The sequence below is a fragment of the Microtus pennsylvanicus genome, chromosome 9 (genome assembly GCF_037038515.1).
Source record: "Microtus pennsylvanicus isolate mMicPen1 chromosome 9, mMicPen1.hap1, whole genome shotgun sequence".
Classification (NCBI taxonomy): domain Eukaryota; kingdom Metazoa; phylum Chordata; class Mammalia; order Rodentia; family Cricetidae; genus Microtus; species Microtus pennsylvanicus.
In genome coordinates, this window is record NC_134587.1 from 99,212,177 (window position 1) to 99,231,849 (window position 19,673).

At 37.6% G+C, this 19,673-nt stretch overlaps 1 protein-coding gene across 1 annotated transcript in view; it reads left to right on the plus strand.

Moving 5' to 3' along the window:
* The window catches only part of LOC142857842 (putative ATP-dependent RNA helicase DDX60), a 90,106-nt gene extending 77,371 nt beyond the window's left edge, over positions 1-12,735 (plus strand). The window contains exons 34-38 of the mRNA XM_075986864.1: positions 1,389-1,536; positions 3,357-3,499; positions 7,188-7,339; positions 8,830-8,892; positions 11,821-12,735. Of these exons, the coding sequence (XP_075842979.1) occupies positions 1,389-1,536; positions 3,357-3,499; positions 7,188-7,339; positions 8,830-8,892; positions 11,821-11,920 (606 nt within the window). The 3' untranslated portion in view covers positions 11,921-12,735. The remainder of the gene's footprint in view (positions 1-1,388; positions 1,537-3,356; positions 3,500-7,187; positions 7,340-8,829; positions 8,893-11,820) is intronic.
* The last annotated feature ends 6,938 nt before the right edge of the window (positions 12,736-19,673 follow it).

The following is a 19,673-nucleotide window of genomic DNA, read 5'->3' on the forward strand; positions in this document are numbered from 1 at the left end:
AAATCTTCTGATAAAATTAATTAATAATACTATATAAATTTTGCCATAAATGATTCAGCAGCAATAGGTTTTTATGAATATGGGGTAGTTAATGTGTTTTATATGCTAATTTGTTCCTTTTGGAAATAGTGTGATGTTTTTCAATAACTTAAAAGTCCCTCTGTGAATGTGTTCAAAGTTTACATACCTTGTGGATAAATAGAAAGAAAGTACATTCATGATTTTAATTGAATCCATTCAAATGCAGTATTAATGAAAGGGTGTACAGAGGCTGGGAAGATGACTTGATACAGTGCTTGCCATTCACTCATGAGGATCTGAGTGTGCATTCCCAGCACCCACGTGAAGAGATGGACATTGTGATATGCCTTGTCATTCCAGAACTGAAAAGTCAGAGAATGTGGAACCCTGCAGCTGCCAGGGATGGGCTAGCCTAATTAGAGAGCTCTAGGTATGGTAAGAGACCTTGCTTCAAAAAATAAAGTGGAGAGCACCCACACACATATTCATGTTCACACGCACACGAAATGCAGAAATTATACATTTAAACTCCAAAGCCACCCTCAATGTTGAATTGTGTCTGGAGATGTGACTGTATGTCACAGTGTCATCTCTGAGAAAGCATTACAAAGTTGTCTGGGAAACTGTCCCTTGATTTCTGGAGTCTAAGTCTTAGAAACAGCTTTCCGATTTTAATATTTTCATCTTGCTTGGTCATTTTTGAAAATGTGCATTTGTCTATTTAATTATAACAGTTGCATTTATTTCCATGCGATCGTTCATATCACTCTTTCTGCTCTTCTTGGTGCTTTGCATTGCTTTTCTTAGCGATATCCATGTAACTTCCTGATATAGCAGTGATGGCATGGATGACAAACGTGCAGTTCTTTTCTTCGCAGTTTATATGTTGTAGTTTACAGACACAAACCTACAAAAAAATTAGAGATACAGAGCTTTCCTGTGTACAGCTTAAAAAACTGGTCAACAGTGTTAGCCCAATGAAGACAGTGAGAGTTTCAAAACCTCTCAACCAGGTGCAGTTGATTCTGAGCTTGAAACTATGCTCTATCTTCTTTGATCTACATACGTGTCCCTAGATCCTTTGAGATTGCTCATGAGTCCGTTGGCAGTGGAGGACGTGCTTCTGCTCTTACAAGAGCTGTTTTCATTAGGGAGCATCAGAGCAAATTTTATGGGTAGAGCATTTGTTTTTTACAAGTGAAAATAAGAACAAAAAAATTTAACCTCATTTCAATCAAGAAAAAAAGAAAAAGTGGGTTTATTGAAAACAGTAAAGTTATACTGTGTGGTCTTTTACCTTCAATGCTTCAAGTTTTCAGTTTTTAGGGAAGGTGTTCTCTGCTCTCTGAAAAACCTTTGGCATTTAGGTGTTCCTTGATGACCTCCCTGAGGACTTCAGTGAGGCCCTGCTTGAGTACAACACCCAAGTGACAGAGGACTTTGCTGCTTTTCTGCAAATTGTGTCCCGATTGGCTGATATGAAACAAGAATATCAACTCCCCTTGTCAAAGATTGGTAAGTGTGTGTTCAGTTCCCTGTGGAGCAATTTAGTAATAATCCTGCCCAAGGACATGTAATATGGATGCTAGGGATGCAGGTCATTGACAGTGCTCCAACTCTACCATTTTTGTATCAGAAGGCTGGCACTTCAGAAAAGTCAGCTTGCCTTATTATAATTGGGTTATTTCTGCTAAGAAAAAAAAAGCTAAGCAAACGAAAGTTGGGGAGGTTGTGAAAAGGGCAGTGGAGAATGAAACTGAAACCAATTGGAATCATTTTTTTTTACATTTTTTTTTTATTGAGAAAAGGAAGACAAAAAACCAAGTTTCCACCTCCTCCCAGCCTCCCATTTCCCTCCCCCTCCTCCCACCCTTCTTCCCCTCCACCCACTCCTCTCCCTCTCCCTCTCCAGTCCAAAGAGCAGTCAGGGTTCCCTGCCCTGTGGCAAGTCCTAGGTCCTCCCCCCTCCGTCCATGTCTAGGAAGGTGAACATCCAAACTGGCTAAGCTCCAACAAAGCCAGCACATTGCGTAGGATCAAACCCCCCTGCTATTGTCCTTGGCTTCTCATCAGCCCTCATTGTTCGCCATGTTCAGAGAGTCCAGTTTTAACCCATGCTTTTTCAGTCACAGTCCAGCTGGCCTTGGTGAGCTCCACTGTCTCAGGGGTGGGTGCACCCCTCGTGGTCCCGACTTCTTTGCTCATGTTCTCCCTCCTTCTGCTCCTCATTGGGACCTTGGGAGCTCAGTCCAGTGCTCCAGTGTGGGTCTCTGTCTCTATCTCCATCCATCCCCAGATGAAGGTTCTATGATGATATGCAAGGTATTAGTCAGTATTCCTCTAGGCTAGGGTCATTTCAGGTTCCCTAACCTCAGCTGCCCAAGGAACTAACTGGGGACCTCGGCTTGGGCTCCTGGGAGCCACTCTAAGTTCAAGTCTCTTGCCAACCCTAAGGTGGCTCCCTTAACTAAGAATTGTGCTTCCGTGCTCCCCTATCCAACCTTCCTTTATCCCAATCCTCCTTTTTCCCCTAGTTCCCCCCATCCTCCCCTTCTCCCTTTTCTCTCCTCGTCTCCCCTTACCCCCATCCCACCCCACCCCCAAGATCCCAATTTTCTCCCCGGCAATTTTGTCTACTTCCCATAGCCAAGAGGATAACTATATGTTTTTCCTTTGGTTCACTTTCTTACTTAGCTTCTTTAGGATCACCAATTGTAGACTCCGTGACCCATATTTATGGCTAGAAACCAATTATGAGTGAGTACATCCCATAATCAAAATCAGTTTTGATTAAGGGCTGAGTTTGGCTCAGTCCTAGAAAATGGAGCAAGGATTTCTCTGAGACAAGAGAAACCAGAGGAATTCTTTTATTATTTTTGTTTTTAAAACAATCTTATTTTACATACTAATCCCAGTTCCCTCTCCTTCTCCTGCTCCCCCTATCTTCTACCCCCCCATCCACTCCTCAAAGAGGGTGAGACCTCCCATGGGAAGTCAACAAAGTCTGTCACATCACTTGAGGCAGGACCAAGGCCTCCACCCTGTATCTAGAGTGAGCAAGGTGTCCCACCATAGGGAAAAGAGCTCCAAAGAGCCAGTTTATGCAGTAGGAAATAAACACTGGTCCCACTGTCCCCCACAAAATGTCCAAACCACAGCTGCCACCTGCTTCAGAGGGTCTAGTTCAGTCTTGTGCAGGTTCCACAGATGTCAGTCCAGAGTCAGTGAGCTCCCACTTGCTCAGGTCTGCTGTTTTTGTGGGTATCCCCAACATCGTCTAAAAATAAAATCTAAAGGAAGAACAAAATGGATCTATCTCAGCCTGTTCTGGTCAGAATTCACAGGTAAGGACCGTGAAGACTCTCCACTTGTGTCTCACCTGATGAGCTGCAGGGAAGGAAGGACGGCAGTTTCACCATTTGTCTGTCTGTCTGGAAACTTTGATGTGGATTTGCTTCGTCCAGGAGTTTCAGATAACGTAAGTAAAGAGTGATGTTCATTAATCAGTCTCTCGGGGCGTTTGCTCCAGCCTGAGTGGTGTATGATAACAGACTGCTGTCGAGGCTGTGGAACACTAGCATACAAATGATAAAACATTGTACTTTCCATTGTAAGAAAAAATATTTTTATTTATTAATTTTCTGAGCCTGATTACAGACAACAATTTTCTCTCCCTCTCTCCTCTCCTCCTAATTCTTCCCCCAACCTTTCCTCTCAACCTGCCAGCCATACACTCCTTCTTTCTTTTCAGAAATTTGTGGGCCTCCCATATTATCAGTTAGTCAGGCATATCAAGAAAAAAATAATTTTACAAAAAATAATTTTTAGAAGTTTTGATTTCTTCATTTTGCATGGATCACTGCAAAAAACTGTTTGGATATGTAAGAGATTGGTTGTTACGAATGTTGAATAAACATTATTAATTTTTAAACATTATAATTTCCGTTTTCAAGATGGATGTGATGGCTCATGCCTATCACATAACTGGGGATGCTGAGACAGGAGGACTGCTACATATTTGACTCTTGCGTAATGAGTTCCAGGCAGGGCTATAGTGCCTTCCTGTTTCAAGATGAGAAGGGACTGGAGGGAGAAGAGGAGGAGGAAGACAATAGCAAAATAATTCTGCTTTCCATTTATTATGCAATTAATTTATGAAATATAACAATCACCTTTACTTCCTTTTTACATGTAAGATTTCCATGAAAATTCAGATGGGTGTTTACACAATAAGAATTAGCTAGAAAGTCTGAATCTTGTTGCTGCAATATCAGCATCTATTAGAAGGTGCATGCATAAACTCATTGCTCTCACTTTCATTAGCATCAATTAGAAGACACTTAGGTGCATGCCTGAACTCCCATGAGGGTTCCCACTCAGCCTCACTGCCCACAGAGTTCTAGAAAGCAGCTTCTGCTTCTGTTTCCTTCATTTTAAAGCATCTGTTATAAGTATTTAGACTTATGCCACTTGACCACAGCCTGATTTTTACTTGACCCAATTTACTTTATATAAATTTGTTTTACTAGAATAAGGTGTATTCTCTAAAAATTTCACTTACTTGTATTATTTGTTAGTTTAATGCTATATTCTAGTGGCTTATAAAGAAAGGAATACACATAAATTGAGGACTCATGCCTCTCCTGTATTTCATTTCCTTGTGCGCTACTAAAGTTACCCAACTTTCCAAATTTTTCTGAAAATAATTCAGTTTACAAATGACTATTTTTTATGCTTGTGTTTTATCATATAAAAGAGAAGGAATGGCTAATTTTACTCTCCTGGAGTATCTTTCCCTGTGTTTAGTTTAATATCTGTAAGATTCATCTATGTTTTTGTAGCTATTATGAACTAACGCTGACAACTTAACCCATAATTCTGAGATCTTAGTCATGTGGTTTGGTGCTTTTTCTCAGTGCAGCACTCTCATCTTGCTTCCTCTGCTTCTGGATGACAACTGTTCCTCTGCCTTTCCTCTTCCCAGAATTCTCTTAGTCTGGCTGCTCTGCCTCTACTTCCTGCCTGACTACTGGCCAATCAGCATTTTATTAAACTAGTACTAGTAACAAATCTTTACAGTATACAGCATTTCTCCTTTTTCCTTTCAAAATGAGACCCTGAATTTCCTCTCATTTGTTTAGCTTTTTTTTTTTGACCATTGTCTGTAGCAACTTGTAACCAACACACTAAATAAAGACAAACATTCATAATCCATTTTTTGGGGGAAATGTGGGCAAAGTTTCCTAGGCTACTTCCTGATGTTTGGGGGTGCTGGTAATCTTACAGGAATCCAAAAAAAAAATTTAGGATTTTCAAATTTTGGTCAGGTCTTGCCTGGAGTATTCTGTATGACTAAATCATCTTAGCCAGCAGCCTTGAAGCTGTTCTGGATGCAGAACTCAGAAGAAACTGCAACAAAGGTGCTCTAAAATGTTGGATCATCTATTTGTTCCCATTGTAGATTTTTTCAGGGGGTAATCCTCAATCAAACTTTATTTTTCTTAACCAAGAATGAATCCACAACCTCTCACTTCCTGAGGTAACAAAAGCAAATTTTTTTTCTTCAAAGTAACATATCTTTTCACTTGAATTTTGAAACTAAGGCATTTTCAAAATATAGAGGTTGGATTAACCCAGCATCATTAATAAGCAAATGTCTTTTAGCTGTTGTTGCTCAATCCTCAGAAAACAATTTAATAACATACAGTATCTTTTCTTTCTTTCTATGACTTTTTTTCTTGTTCTAATTCTTTATTTTTAATTTTAAAGTGTTTTAGTTTTTGAGACAGAGATTCTCTGTGTGTGTTCTACTGTCTGGGAACTCACTCTGTAGTCCATGCTGGCCTTAAACTCACAGAAATCCACCTGCCTCTGCCTCCCAAGGCCTGAGATTAAAGGCATGCACTAACACACCGGGCTATCTATTTTTTTAAGACTTTCTTTATTCTTTTATTTTCCTTCCAAGTCTATATTTATTTTTAAACACACTATAAACCACTAGAAGGTTTTTTTTTTTTACTGTGTGACTTTGTCTTTACTGTTCATCTATAACTTCTGAGTCTTTAATCTGCTAAGAGGCATGGCTAGGATTAAAGCAGTGACTTTGGCAAGTGGATCTGCCCCACTCCTTGTCTTCTTGGATCTAGGTTCATGGTGGAGGTACTGGAAGAAGTCACTTTTTTTGCAACAACTTTGTGGAGTTCCTAGGCTCAAGAAGCATGACACCCACTGTTCATAAACACCGTGTAAGGGTTTGGTGGAAGGCCTCTTAAAAGAGCTGGGAGGTTCTTTGATGTTAACCCTGAGTCAGGGAACCTTTTGTAAAGGAGCTCAGTCTCTGCTTGCTTCCATTAAACAGAGCATAACGGGAGTAAAGATAGTTACCTAGAAGCTACATTGATTTATCTAGAATCCTTTTCCTTTAAAGCATTCTCAGGCATCATGTGGATATTCTTATCAAACATTTGGGCACCATTTGTAGACAGAAGTTTCTGCCCTGCCTGGTCCCACAGTCATTCAATCCCAACTAAACACACAGAGACTTATATTAATTATAAATTATTTGGCCTATCATCCAGGCTTATTTCTAACTAGCTCTTAAATTAACCCGTAATTTTTATCTATGTTAAGTCACATAGCTTGGTATATATCAGAACTCCTGTTGTTTCCATGAGGTAGATAGTTCATAGAACACAGACAGAAAACTGATTGTTTGCTTTCTTCTCTTTTTTATTGTTTTTCTTCTACCCTCTCTCTACATTTTTTTAAAATCTGGATGTTGATTCGGAAAATCAGTATGTTTGTTCAGTCAAATATTCTCTTGTGACTTGAAGGCTTCCTGCTCTGTGAAACTGCATTTGCAAAGGTAATCTCTGAATTGTTAAGGAGATGTGAAAAATTTTTAATTAACTTTTTTTTCCCTAGTCAGTGTTGTTCTATTCCAGCAAGGCTGGTGGACTTGCCATTGACATGCTCTGGGGACAATGCTCTTCACAGGTGGAGTTAATCCATGCCCCAGGATGCTCTGCCTCAGTGTGTGCAGAAGGCAGCTGCTCTTCTACCAACAGAGTGTTCTTGAAGAGCATTGATGAAGATGAAATGACTACAAGTTCCAAGTTAAAGGTCTTCTCTTCTTGTGAATAACCATTCAAAAATTCTATTTCTAGGTCGTTCTACACACAATTGGTATCAATCACACTCAAGCCCCAGTGCTGTGGCCACACAGATTCGATAGTACAGGAAGAAAATTGCCACTTAATGCATATGCACTTGACTTCTATAAGCATGGATCCCTTGTGGGATTGGAACAGGACAATAGGTATGTTCTTTCCTGATAATTCCAAGAAATGGTTAACCCTGCCAAGTATGTTAGATTTTCACTTCCAGACTGATGACAAAGATGATGAAATACTATACTATTTTATTTCTAGTTTGTCAGCAAAATTTTGGCATTGATACCAACTGACTTAACCTAAATATATATTCAAAATGTATATTTGTGAATATTCAAATATAATATATCTTTATATTTATTAGAGTTCTATGTAAGCATCATTTGGTATTTTAATGACAAGTAGCAATCTGGTATTGCTTAAGACCTGAGAGAATATAAAGTATCTAATTTTAATATCTGAATCTGAGACCGTTATTTTAGTTTGTTGCCAGGGAAGCCAATTCTATAAGAAAAACCAAACAGTATTTAGGTCACTCAGTATATAATTACTGTGCTGTGGACACAAAAGTTGGACAGTCAAGGAAGAAAACTGCCACATAACACATTTGCACTTGACTTCTGTAAGCAAGAATCCCTTCTGAGGTTTGAACTGGTAAATAGGTATCGTCTCTCTTGATAACTTCAAGAAATAATTAGTTATGCCAAGTACATTAGATATTTATGTTTAGAGAAACACATACATCTAGAGCCAAATACAGTAATGAATTAAATATACTACATGTGATATAAAAATTTGAACAATACTTAAGATATAAAAAGTTTGATAGTACTCAGAAAACACTCCTAGAACACTCTTGTCTATTCAACTTGATTTATTATTGTCAAGAAAGTAGTTGTTTTGTTAGCAAATAATATTTTTTGTTTTTTAAACTTAATCATTGATAATCTTATAATTGTATATCAAACAACATGACTACACTTCATCCACATCGTTTATCTCTTCCCAATTGTACCCCTAAAGCCTGGCAAATCATCCTCTCATTTTGGAGTCATCGAATTTTGTTTTCTTTCATTTTGTGACCCACTGAGTTATATGAGGGCTGACTGCATGAGTGTGGAGCACAGGGGCCCACAAGTGACTACAATTCGGAAGAAAAACAACTCTCCCTTCTTCAGCTCGCCGACCCTATGAGCCTATCTACCTCTTATCCATGCCATCGTGTTAATGGTCCCTCTCTTGCACAGACCCTGTGCAGGCGACCTCAGCTGCTGGGAGTCATGAATCACGCCATGCCCTAAAGCTGGCATTTCACAGCACTCCCCTCACTTCCAGCTCTTGTTCTTCTTGTCTCCTCTTCTGTGATGTCCTGCTTTGGTGAGGTGACACAGATGTTCCAAATAGGTATTAGTGCTCAGCAGTCACTTATCCTCAGGACTCTGACCAGTTGTGAGCCACCCACTTAAAAAACACAAAAACCAAGAAACGAAAAACCTCCAAACCCCAAACAAACAAGTAAACAAACAAACATAGGAAACTGCTTATGTTATCATGGCTAAGACAGCTATAATTTGGGGGTATAATTAATAATACTAAATAATTTTGTGTCATTAATTTCACTTTTTCTGTTGTTTAGGATACATCAAGGGGAAGCTTACCATTTGTTGAAAGATTTTTACCTTACCATTAAATCTATCAGGTATGTTACATGTTTCCTATTTTTCAGAAATTTAATTGTAATTTTTTCATGATCCGAGTATGGAAAAGTATCATGCAGCCTGTCACATACCATTCATTTCCACGTCTTAGAGGGCTTATAAATCCCCATCTGAACAACCTCTTGGTTATGTTCTCTAATACAATTAATTACATATTACTTTGGAGATTAAGGTCTGTCTAGAGAGAGTCTCAGGATCAGGCACTAACACTAACAGGAAACTAGTTCAGAGCATTACTAATAACATATCCTGATATTCCCAGTGGTCTCAATTGAAAAATCTTGTTAAACACACAATGTTTCCGATGTACCATCAGGTCTCCAGGTTATATCATGTGCTTCATTTGAGTATCTTGCTAAAACCTATATTTTTCTATGGGGTTTTTCTGACTGTCAGTGCATAGCTACTTCCTGATTTGATCTGCAACAAGCCCAGTTAATCACAAGCAATATTAAACTTTATATGAACATCCCATCCTTAGGTTCTATTGGTCATATAATGTCACCTAGTTAAATGATCATCAACCCAGTCCCTCAGGTCAACACTTTAACAGGGGTTCTTTATTTTATCACAGATATATTAAAAGTGATCATAAATATTATCATTATTACATCCTTAATAAGCAATTATTTGTTTTATATCCTTGATAAGAGCTGAATTAGACACATATACACACATGGTGTGAAATTGAGGCATACAAGAGCAGAGGGAATAGCTTTGTTCATCCTTAGCAGTGGTTCTCAACCTGCCTAGTGCTGTGACCCTGTATTACACTTTCTCATGTTGTGGTGAACCCCAACCACACAATTATGCCATTGCTACGTCATAAGTGTAATTTTGCTACTATTATGAGTCATAATGTAAATATTTGATATGCAGAATATCTAATATATGACCCCCAAATTCAGATCACTGATCTATAGCATCTCTAGGTGAGGTGGCACATAGTTATCCAAAGTATAATTTTAAGAGTAACTCAGTAGCCTCCAGAGATACTAGAGTTAAGTCCAAAGCCAGGCTGAAAAAGAAAAAAAAACATTAATTAATTCATTCATTTAACCAACGTGGCTGGATCATTGGTTTGAGATACTTTTAAACATTTGAGGTACAAGGATTTTTAACTTCTGCTCTTATAATCCTTGTATTAGCAACTTTTCTGTTGCTGTGATAAGACACTGTGAACAAGGCAACTTATAGAAAGAAGAAAGACTTAGTTTAGTTTATGGTTCCTGAGAAATCTGAGTCTGATTCAGGAAGATAATTCGGTGTTACATTTTAGAATTAGGTCTGCATATTTTGAGCATCATGGACACAGAGCAGTGAATGCGAGGGTGGCGTAGATCTACAGTCTTTCTATGTGGTGGAGATGTGTCAGATTGTCTCAGAGTGTGCAACAGTGAGGGTGGTCAGAAATGAATGAAGGTCTGAACTAAGGAAACAGAGTAATGATACGGGATATTAACTCCACAAATACTTGTAATTGAAACATTGATACTGAAGTTCATATACTGGGTAAAGATGACCAAGGTTTAAATTATGAATCTCTCTCTTTCCCTCTGTCTCTTTCACACACACACACACACACACACACACACACACACACACACACACACACACGCGCACACACTACATTATGAAAGTGACATTTGTGGTTATGTACAAAAATAGTTAGAATTTATTTATGTTGTGGATATCAGAGGACATCATCACAGTGATTAGTCTGTAACTGAGGAGAACTAAATTAATGTTGCTGATAAAGATTTCAGTTTGTTGATGAGTAAAGACCCAGGAAAGATGGATCTCTAGTAAGGGCAAAATATTAAACAATGAAAGGCAAATAAGATGTCAGATTGTGCTTGATCTCAGCCAAGGCTACTCTACAAACTGTTCAGTGTGGTGTTTCTTCTTCCTTTCTTCACACATTTGTACCAGTTTCTTAATGCTGATGTAACGAGTTGTCACCTAATGATATAAATCTATTTAAATGCATCATCTTACCGTTCTGGAGGTCAAAAGTCAAAAGTGTGTTCCACTGTGTAAAACTGGGATTCTGGACACTCTGGTGGAAAACCTTGTCTCTTTCCCAATTTTTAAGGCTTGTCTGCATCATTTTAGGGGTTCCCTGCTCACTATTTGCTTATGGCTTTGAGGTCAGGGATGTTCAGTGGAGAGAGCTGAGACTGTGTATCAAGTGTCCACATTCCACCCCCTGACATCAGGTCTCACTTTCCTCACACCATGAGCACTCTGGAGAAGTCCATTGGCTCCACCTAGAGGACCCAGAATAACCCCCTGCATTCAAGATTAACTATTACCTGTGGCCTCTTCTGTGATGTAATTCCGCATTGACATGGAGTATAACATGATTACAGGTTTCTGGGGATTTAGGTGAGGACATCTGAATTAGATGAGGACCATTATTCTACTGGCCGCATCCCACTTTCATTTTTTTCTCACCTACCTGGGAAAATAAAGAAAACTTTTCTTCTCTATTGTGAATTACAGTATTTTATAAATGCAATAGCAGCAAAACAAAACAAAACAAAAACAAAAAACCAAACAACAAGAAAACAACAACAAAGCCCCACAAAGTATTTCCACAAGATATACAGAGAAAAGAAATTTTGTTGTACTATTTAAGGGAGCAAGGATCCAAGGGCATAGAATTTGGTAGCCTTTCAATGACCCTTTGGTAATAAAGGCACTGCACAAAACTCCTTGTCTTATTTTCCTTTTTCTTTCATATTTGTTTGTACATACATTATTTGGTTAATGGATTTGTTTCTTATAAGTATTCCTTATAATTTGCTAATAATATTTCATCTCTTTACAGGACAGTCTTTTTTAAAATAATACTCACGACCCTTAGTTGACTAATAGTATATATATATGTATTCTTCTAATTGCAGTGTCTCCTTACGTGAACTGTGTGAAAATGAAGATGACAACGTTGTTTTAGCATTTGAACAATTGTCTGAGTCCTTTCATGAGAAGTTTGAAAAAGTGTGAAAAGAAAAACTATGTAAATCACCTAAAATATCACCATAGAAGCTTTTGGAAGTTGTATATTTTTTATTCTTATGTTTTGATCAGACAATCATACACAATGAAATGGAATGAGCAAGCTACTTGCTGTGCTTGGCTCTAAGCATTCTTGGCCATCCCACTTGGTGTGCCTAAAACTTAGTTTCTTTAAATGATTGACTAAAAATGCTTATGTCTCCAAATTATTGAGGATTAAATGAGAAAATGTGTGACTTGCATATATATGTTTGAAGATTTTTTATACTCTGTGAGACACAAACACATAGTTTTTAAATATTTTCTCTGTTAATATATGTAAAATTTATTAAAACTAGAAAAAAATAATGGCAGTATCCTGAAAATGTAATACGTTCTTCCAAATCAAAATAAAAGCATTATACTTCTTAGAGAGCTAGCTGTTCAAATAGTACATCTTATAAAATAAGCTACTTGTAAAAAAATGTTTTTATTGATTTTGTGAAGCTTTAAAGAAACATATAGCTAATGTTTAGCTTCATTTTAATTGTATATAGAGATTGTTGAAATAATAATCTCATTGATTTCATTTGTGTGAAATATATTCATCTAGTAATTCACTTGCATGGTACCATTAATTTTGTCGAATTATTTACATACGATTATTCTGTAATTGAGGCCTTAGCCTCAATTCTCAATTCTAGAATCTATTTGAAACCCTCAACTCAAATTTACAACACTGAATCCTCAAAACAAAAGATGAGTCTTTTCTGTTAATCATTGAACAATGCTCTTTTTCATGTCACCATAGGTAGATGGTACTGAATAAAAATAAATAAATAAATAAAAACTGCCATGGTTCATTTATTTTGAAGCAAAAAAATCTAATTACTAAAAATGATGTAGCATTTCATGAGCAATGTTAGAAATCTCTTCCTTGGTCGTAGTGGTGTCTAAACTGCTTTCATTCTTTAAATGTTACAGCAGTGCTGTAAACCAAGACATTTAGAATCTGCCTAGCACCTCCTAATTGCTATCCAGTGGAATGTTACACAGTGTGAAATTTATTGTCTTGTTTTTTGTAACTTAATGTTTGTATTTCGTCCAGATGGGAAAAGATGTCCCCCACCTCTATATGCAAACTCTAACCTGGCGTATAGGTTTTAGAGGAGTGAGCTCATTTTTGTCATCTGGGGTCTTCTTAAATGTGCAGGATTATACATAACATCTTTGAAGTGCGTCCCCTGGGAGTGGGAGTAGACTGCTTCCTTAGTCTTTAGCTAAATCTAAGGAGAAAGCAGGAACAATCTCTTGAGAGTGAGTTTAGGAGAAACACATCAACAAAAAGGTGGAGCTCAGAAAACCTACAAAAACTATAAACTGGTAAGATATTTTCCTAGAATAGTTTAGAACAAGGTAGAGCTAATGATGACCCCTGGACCCCAGAGAAGAGAAAAACTAGGCAATGAGAGGAATGGGTATCCTGGGCCATGATACTTATCCCTCAAAGTTAGCAGGTTATACACATGGAAAAATGATCCAGACTTAAGTGAGCTCTACATTGGAGAAAGTGAGTTCAAGGTAGACATGCTTTAACCTGGGTCTCTTGCATGGTGTTCAAACCTACCACTGTCCACTGAAGCAGTCTAGTCTGCATTGTTCTAGGCAAATAAAGTTTGGGTATGAGTCTAAAAGAAACAAGACATGAAGTTGACAAAATCAAGCTTTATCAAATTTTGAATTTCTGCATAGTAAATAAGCAACAGAACCAGAGAAAACATCAGAAAAGGGGGGTAAAAAGAAGAATATGCAAGGAATTAAAAAAAAATTCCCAAACAGAGAAAAACCTCAAGCAATAACAAACAATGAACAAATGACATCAATAGGCAGTTTTCAAATGTGTAAAGATACAGGAAAAATTACTCAACTCCAGTAATAACTAAGGAAACGAAAACTAGAAAGAATTATATTAAAATACATCATCCCAGTTGACTATGCCAAAAACGGCAGAAATAATATGAAATATTATAGACATCTCATAGAAAAAGGAACTTGTGCATTTTAGGTGTGAATGTTAATTAATGCAGCTATTTTGAAAAACAACATAGATATTTCTCAATAAATATATTGAGATTTACATCATTTCCAGATTCCACTGCTGGAAAGTTAGACATCTGTAACTGTAGGCTTCTTGCAGCATTCCTAAAAATAAGCCAAATGTAGAGTACAATTAAGTGTTGGGTAAATGAGTGGTTACAGAAGTGTGTGTCAAGTGTGTGTGTGTGTGTGTGTGTGTCCATAATAGAGTGCTAACGAGTGACCAAAATGTGAAATTATGTCAACAGCAGAAATATGACTAAACTGAAGGAGAGTGTGTGAAGTGAAATAATACACACACAGAAAGACAATGCACAGAGAAGGAAGAAGAGTTATGGAAATAAAGTAACAGTAAAATGGTGGTTATTAGAGGCTGGGAAGAGTCTAGAAAGTTAAGTGAAAAAAAAGATGGGACAAGTAGAAGGAGCAGTTTGGAGAAATACTTTCTCATGCTCTATAACACAACAAGATGATTGAGGGATGCCAATTAATTACACATTTCAAAATAGCAAGTAGAATGTCAAATCTCTCTACTGAAAGGAAATGATAAATGTTTCATGATAGATGTACCTGTTGCCCCAATATGATCATGATGCATTGCAGTGAAATATTACAGTGTATTCCTTGTATATCTCCATGTGTCCATTCAAGAAATAAAAAACTACACCTGAAATATCTGTGACTTTTTTTTCTGAAAGTGTATTTATTTTACTGAGAGGTGGTGGTGATTTCCTTTAATCCCAGCAATTGGGGGTCTGAGGCAGGCAGGTCTCTGTGAGTTCAAGGCCCACCTGGTCTACAAAAACTAGTTCTGGGACAGGCTCCAAAGCTACAGAGAAACCCTGTCTTGGAATAAAAAGAAAGAGAGAAAGAAAAAGTATATTTATTTTTATTTTATGTGTATGATTATCTGTCTGACAGTTTATATGTGTGTCACATGTATGTCTAGTGCCCTCAGAGCCTAGGAAAGGGTGAGCCCATGTGACTAGAGTTATAGTTTTGAGCCACCACAAAGGTTTTGGGACCCAGATCCAGTTTGTCTGGTAGGGTAGCAAGTCATTTTAACCACGGAGCCAGGGCTCCATCCCCATTCAAGGGCATTTCTTCATGTTAAGGATACAGTTTTAAAAAATAATCTACAAAGCTCTATTCACATTAGCCACAAAAGCTAAAATAATGAGCAATAAATTTGATGAAGGAAGGAATAAATCTCTATGCAGAAAACATAAACTATTAAAGAGATAGAAATGGATACAAATGAGTGGAAAGGTATCAGATGCTGATAGGATAATTGTTTTAATTATTAAAGATATGCAAATTGATCTAAAGATTATATGTAATACTTATCAATCAAAATTCTAAAAATTAAGCTCAAAATTTCTATGAAAATCCCAAATGTTAACTAGCCAACTCAATTTTAACCTTAAAGAGAAAAGCCTAGGCTGGGAGATTCAGTTGGTATCAAGCTCAGTTGGTAAAGGTATTCAGGTTCAGTTGGTAAACTGCTTGCCACACAAGCTGGCTTCATTATAACATATTGAGGAAACAGCACTCACATGCAAAAACTCGAAATTGTACAGGTGTTTCTTGCAAAGTCAAAGCTCAACTCAATATGGGTTAAAACATGAACCTAAGAAGTCAATAATCATCATAGAAATTCCATTCGAAACCACATGCGATTAGGTAATATAACAAACAAAGACAGTAGGTATCAGTGAAGACAAAGTATTATGACTGTGTCTATGAAGATGTTCAGAGGAAACCCATCACTTTATATCCTAAGCAAAATTTTAATTTTAAAAAAAAAGGAAATAGGAACACTTGACTATGTTTAAACCTGTAAACTTTTACCAATATTTAAAAAATGAATCCTTGCCTGAGGGGATCCATCTGGAGAGTAAGTGTGTGCCAGCCTGGCTGGCCAGGGGCCCCGGGAACAGGGTACAGGCCCTCTCCAATTCCCTAAATGTTTCTGGCCATTCAGAGGGACGTCTCCCTGGCTACTGGCTTTCTCTATTTATCCCATCCCAGCTTGCCCCCAAGCACCCCTTTCCATCTGCGGGGTACTAGGATCTCCCAACTCAGCCTACTTCAGGCTTGAGGGTCTGGAGACCCGTGTTGAGTGCTCCTGCCAAAGGGGTTTCTTTGTTCCACACGACCCTGCCTCTGCCAAGCCTGCCATTTTGTCTGGTAGGTCCTTGGCCAGCAAGAGGACCTTCTCCTGTACTGAGGAGATCCATCCAGAGTGGTAGGTGTGTGCCTGCCTGGCTGGCTGCTACAATGGAGTACAAGCCCTCTCCAATTCCATAGACGTTTCTGTCCATTCAGCTGGGCTTCTCCCCAGCTATTGCCTTTCTCTATATACCCCATTCCATCTTGCCACCAAGCACTCTTTCCCATCTGCAAGGTCTTTAGATCTACCACCACAGCCTACTTCAGGGTAAAGGGGATCTGAGAGCCAACTCCAGTCCTAAGGGGACCTAAGAGAGGGCAGACCAAGAAAAAAACCCAAAGTACACAGTCAGCCACATCTTGGACCAAGACGCCAAGACTCTCCTGACCAGATTTGAAGGAAGAGATGGGCAGGCGCCAATGCAAGAACTCCTCCAACAACCTGAAAAGCAACATGATAACATCAAAATCCAGTGAACATGCAACAGGAAGACTTAAACACCCTAATCCAGAAGAAGTAGAAGAAATCGACTTTAAATGTAACATTATAAAAGTGATCCTTAAAAAGGATGTGAAAAACTCCCTTAAAGAAATGGAAAATAAGACACACAAAAAGTTAGAAGAAATTAATAAATTCCTCAAAGATACCTAAGAAAACTAAGAAAAAGCAATCAAACAGGTCATGGAAACAGTTCAAGACTTGAAAACTGAAATGGAGGTAATGAAGAAAACACAAACTGAGGGATGTCTGGATATGGAAATTCTGGGTAAACTAACAGGACAAATATAACCAACAGAATACAAGAGATAGAAGAAAATCTCAGACACTAAAGATGCTATAGAGGAAATAAACTCATTGATCAAAGAAAACAGCAAATCCAAAAAATTCTTAACATAAAACATCCATGAAATCTGGGACACCATGAAAAGACCAACCCTAAGAATAATAGGGGTAGAAGAAAGAGAATTATAGCTCACAAAGGCCCAGAAAATATATTCAACAAAATTATAGAAGAAAACTTTCCCTACTTAAAGAAGGATATTCCTATGAAGCATACAGAACACCAAATAGACTGGATCAAAAAAAATCTCCTCGCTGTATAATAATCAAAACACAAAACATGCAGAAGAAAGAAAGAATATTAAGAGCTGCAAAGGAAAAAGGTCAAGTAACATATAAAGGGAAACCTAACAGAATTATATCTGACTTCTCTATGGAAACCATGAAAGCCAGAAGGTCTTAGATGTGCTGCAGACATTAAGAGACCATGGATGCAAGCCCACACTACTATACCCGGCAAAGCTTTCTTTCACCATGGATGAAGAAACCAGGATATTCCAGGACAAAAACAAATTTAAATAGTACATAGATATAAACCCGGCCTTACAGAAAGTACTAGAAGGAAAACGACAACCCAAGGAATCCAGAAACACCCATAATAGCATAGACATCTGACAACCATCCACCAGAACAACTCAAAGAAGGTCAACACACAAACTCTACCACTAATAAATAAATAAATAAACAAATAAATAAATAACCAGCGTTAACAACCACTGGTCATTAATATCACTTAATATTAATGGACTCAATTCACCTATTAAAAAGGCACAGGCTAAGAGAATGAATACGAAAACAGGATCCAGCATTCTGCTGTTTACAAGAAACATACTTCAACCACAAAGACAGATATTACCACAGAGTAAAGGGTTGGGAAAAGGTTTTTTAATAAAATGGACCTAAGAAACAAGTGGGTGTGGCAATACTAATATTTAACAAAATTGACTTCAAACTAAATTTAATCTGAAGAGATGGAGATGGACACTTTATACTCATAATAGGAACAACTCATCAGGATGAAGTCTCAATCCTAAGTATGTATGGCCCTAATATAAAAGCATGCACATATATAAAAGAAACATTACTAGAATTCAAAGCACACATCAAAACCCACAAACTAACAGTAGGAGATTTCAACACTCCTCTCTCACCAATGGACAGGTCAACCAGACAGAAACTTAACAGAGAAATAAGAGAACTAACAGAGGTAATGAATCAAATTGACTTAGCAGTCATCTTTAGAACATTCCACCCAAACAAAAAAGAATATACTTCCTTCTCAGCATCTCATGGAACCTTCTCAAAAATTGATCACATATGCAGTAACAAAGCAAACATCAACAGATACAAAAAATTGTAGTAACCACCTGTCTCTAATCAAATCACATGGAATAAAATTAGAATTTAACAGCAGAGATGTTGACCAATGGAATCGAATCAAAGACCTGGATATTAATCCAAAAACTTATGAACACCTGATTTTCAACAAAAGAACTAAAATTATACAATGGAAGAAAGAAAGCATCTTCAACAAATGGTGTTGGCATAACTGGATGTCAACCTGTAAAGAACGAAAATAGATCCATATCTATCACCATGCACAAAACTCAAATCCAAATGGATTAAATACCTCAATAAAAATCTGGCCACAATGAACCTGATAGAAGAGAAATTTGGAAGTGCATTGTAACACACTGGCACAGGAGACCACTTCCTATGTATAACTCCAGTAGCACAGACAAGAAGAGCAACAATGAATAAATGGTACCTCCTAAAACTGAGAAGCTTCTGTAAAGCATAAGACACTTTCATTAAGACAAAAAGGGCAACCTACTGAATGGGAGAAGATCTTCACCAACCCCACATCAGACAAAGATCTGTTCTCTGAAATATATAAAGAACTCAAGAATCTAGACTTTAAAATTTTAAATAATGCAATTAAAAATGGGATACTGAACTGAACAGAGAATTCTCAACAGAAGAAGTTCAAATGGCCAAAAGTTACTTAAGGTCATGTTTAACTTCCTTAGCAATCAGGGAAATGCAAATCAAAACAACTTTGAGATATCATCTTACACCTGTCAGAATGGCTAAAATCAAAAATGCCAATGATAGCTTATGCTGGAGAGGTTGTGGAGAAAGGGGTATGTACCCTCATCCATTGCTGGTGGGAATGCAAACTTTTGCAACCACTGTGGAAATCAGTGTGGTGGTTTCTCAGGAAATTGGGAGTCAACCTACCTCAAGATCCAGCAATACCACTCTTGGGAATATACCCAAGAAATGCCCAATCATACTACAAAATCATTTGTTCAACTATGTTCATAGCAAATGCACCTCAGTGGAAGAATGGATAAAGAAAGTGTGGAGCATATACACATTAGAGTGCTATTCAGAGGTAAAAAACAATGACATCTTGAATTTTGCATGTAAAGGGATGAAAATAGAAAACACTATCCTGAGTGAGATAACCCAGACCCAAAAAATGAATATGGTATGTTCTCACTCATCAGTGTATTCTAACCATAAACAAAGGACATTGAGCCTATAGTTCGTAATCCTAGATAATCCAAATAATAAGGTGAACCCAACAGAAAAAATATAGATCCCCTGGAAATTGGAAGCAGACAGGATTGCCGGGCATATGTTGGG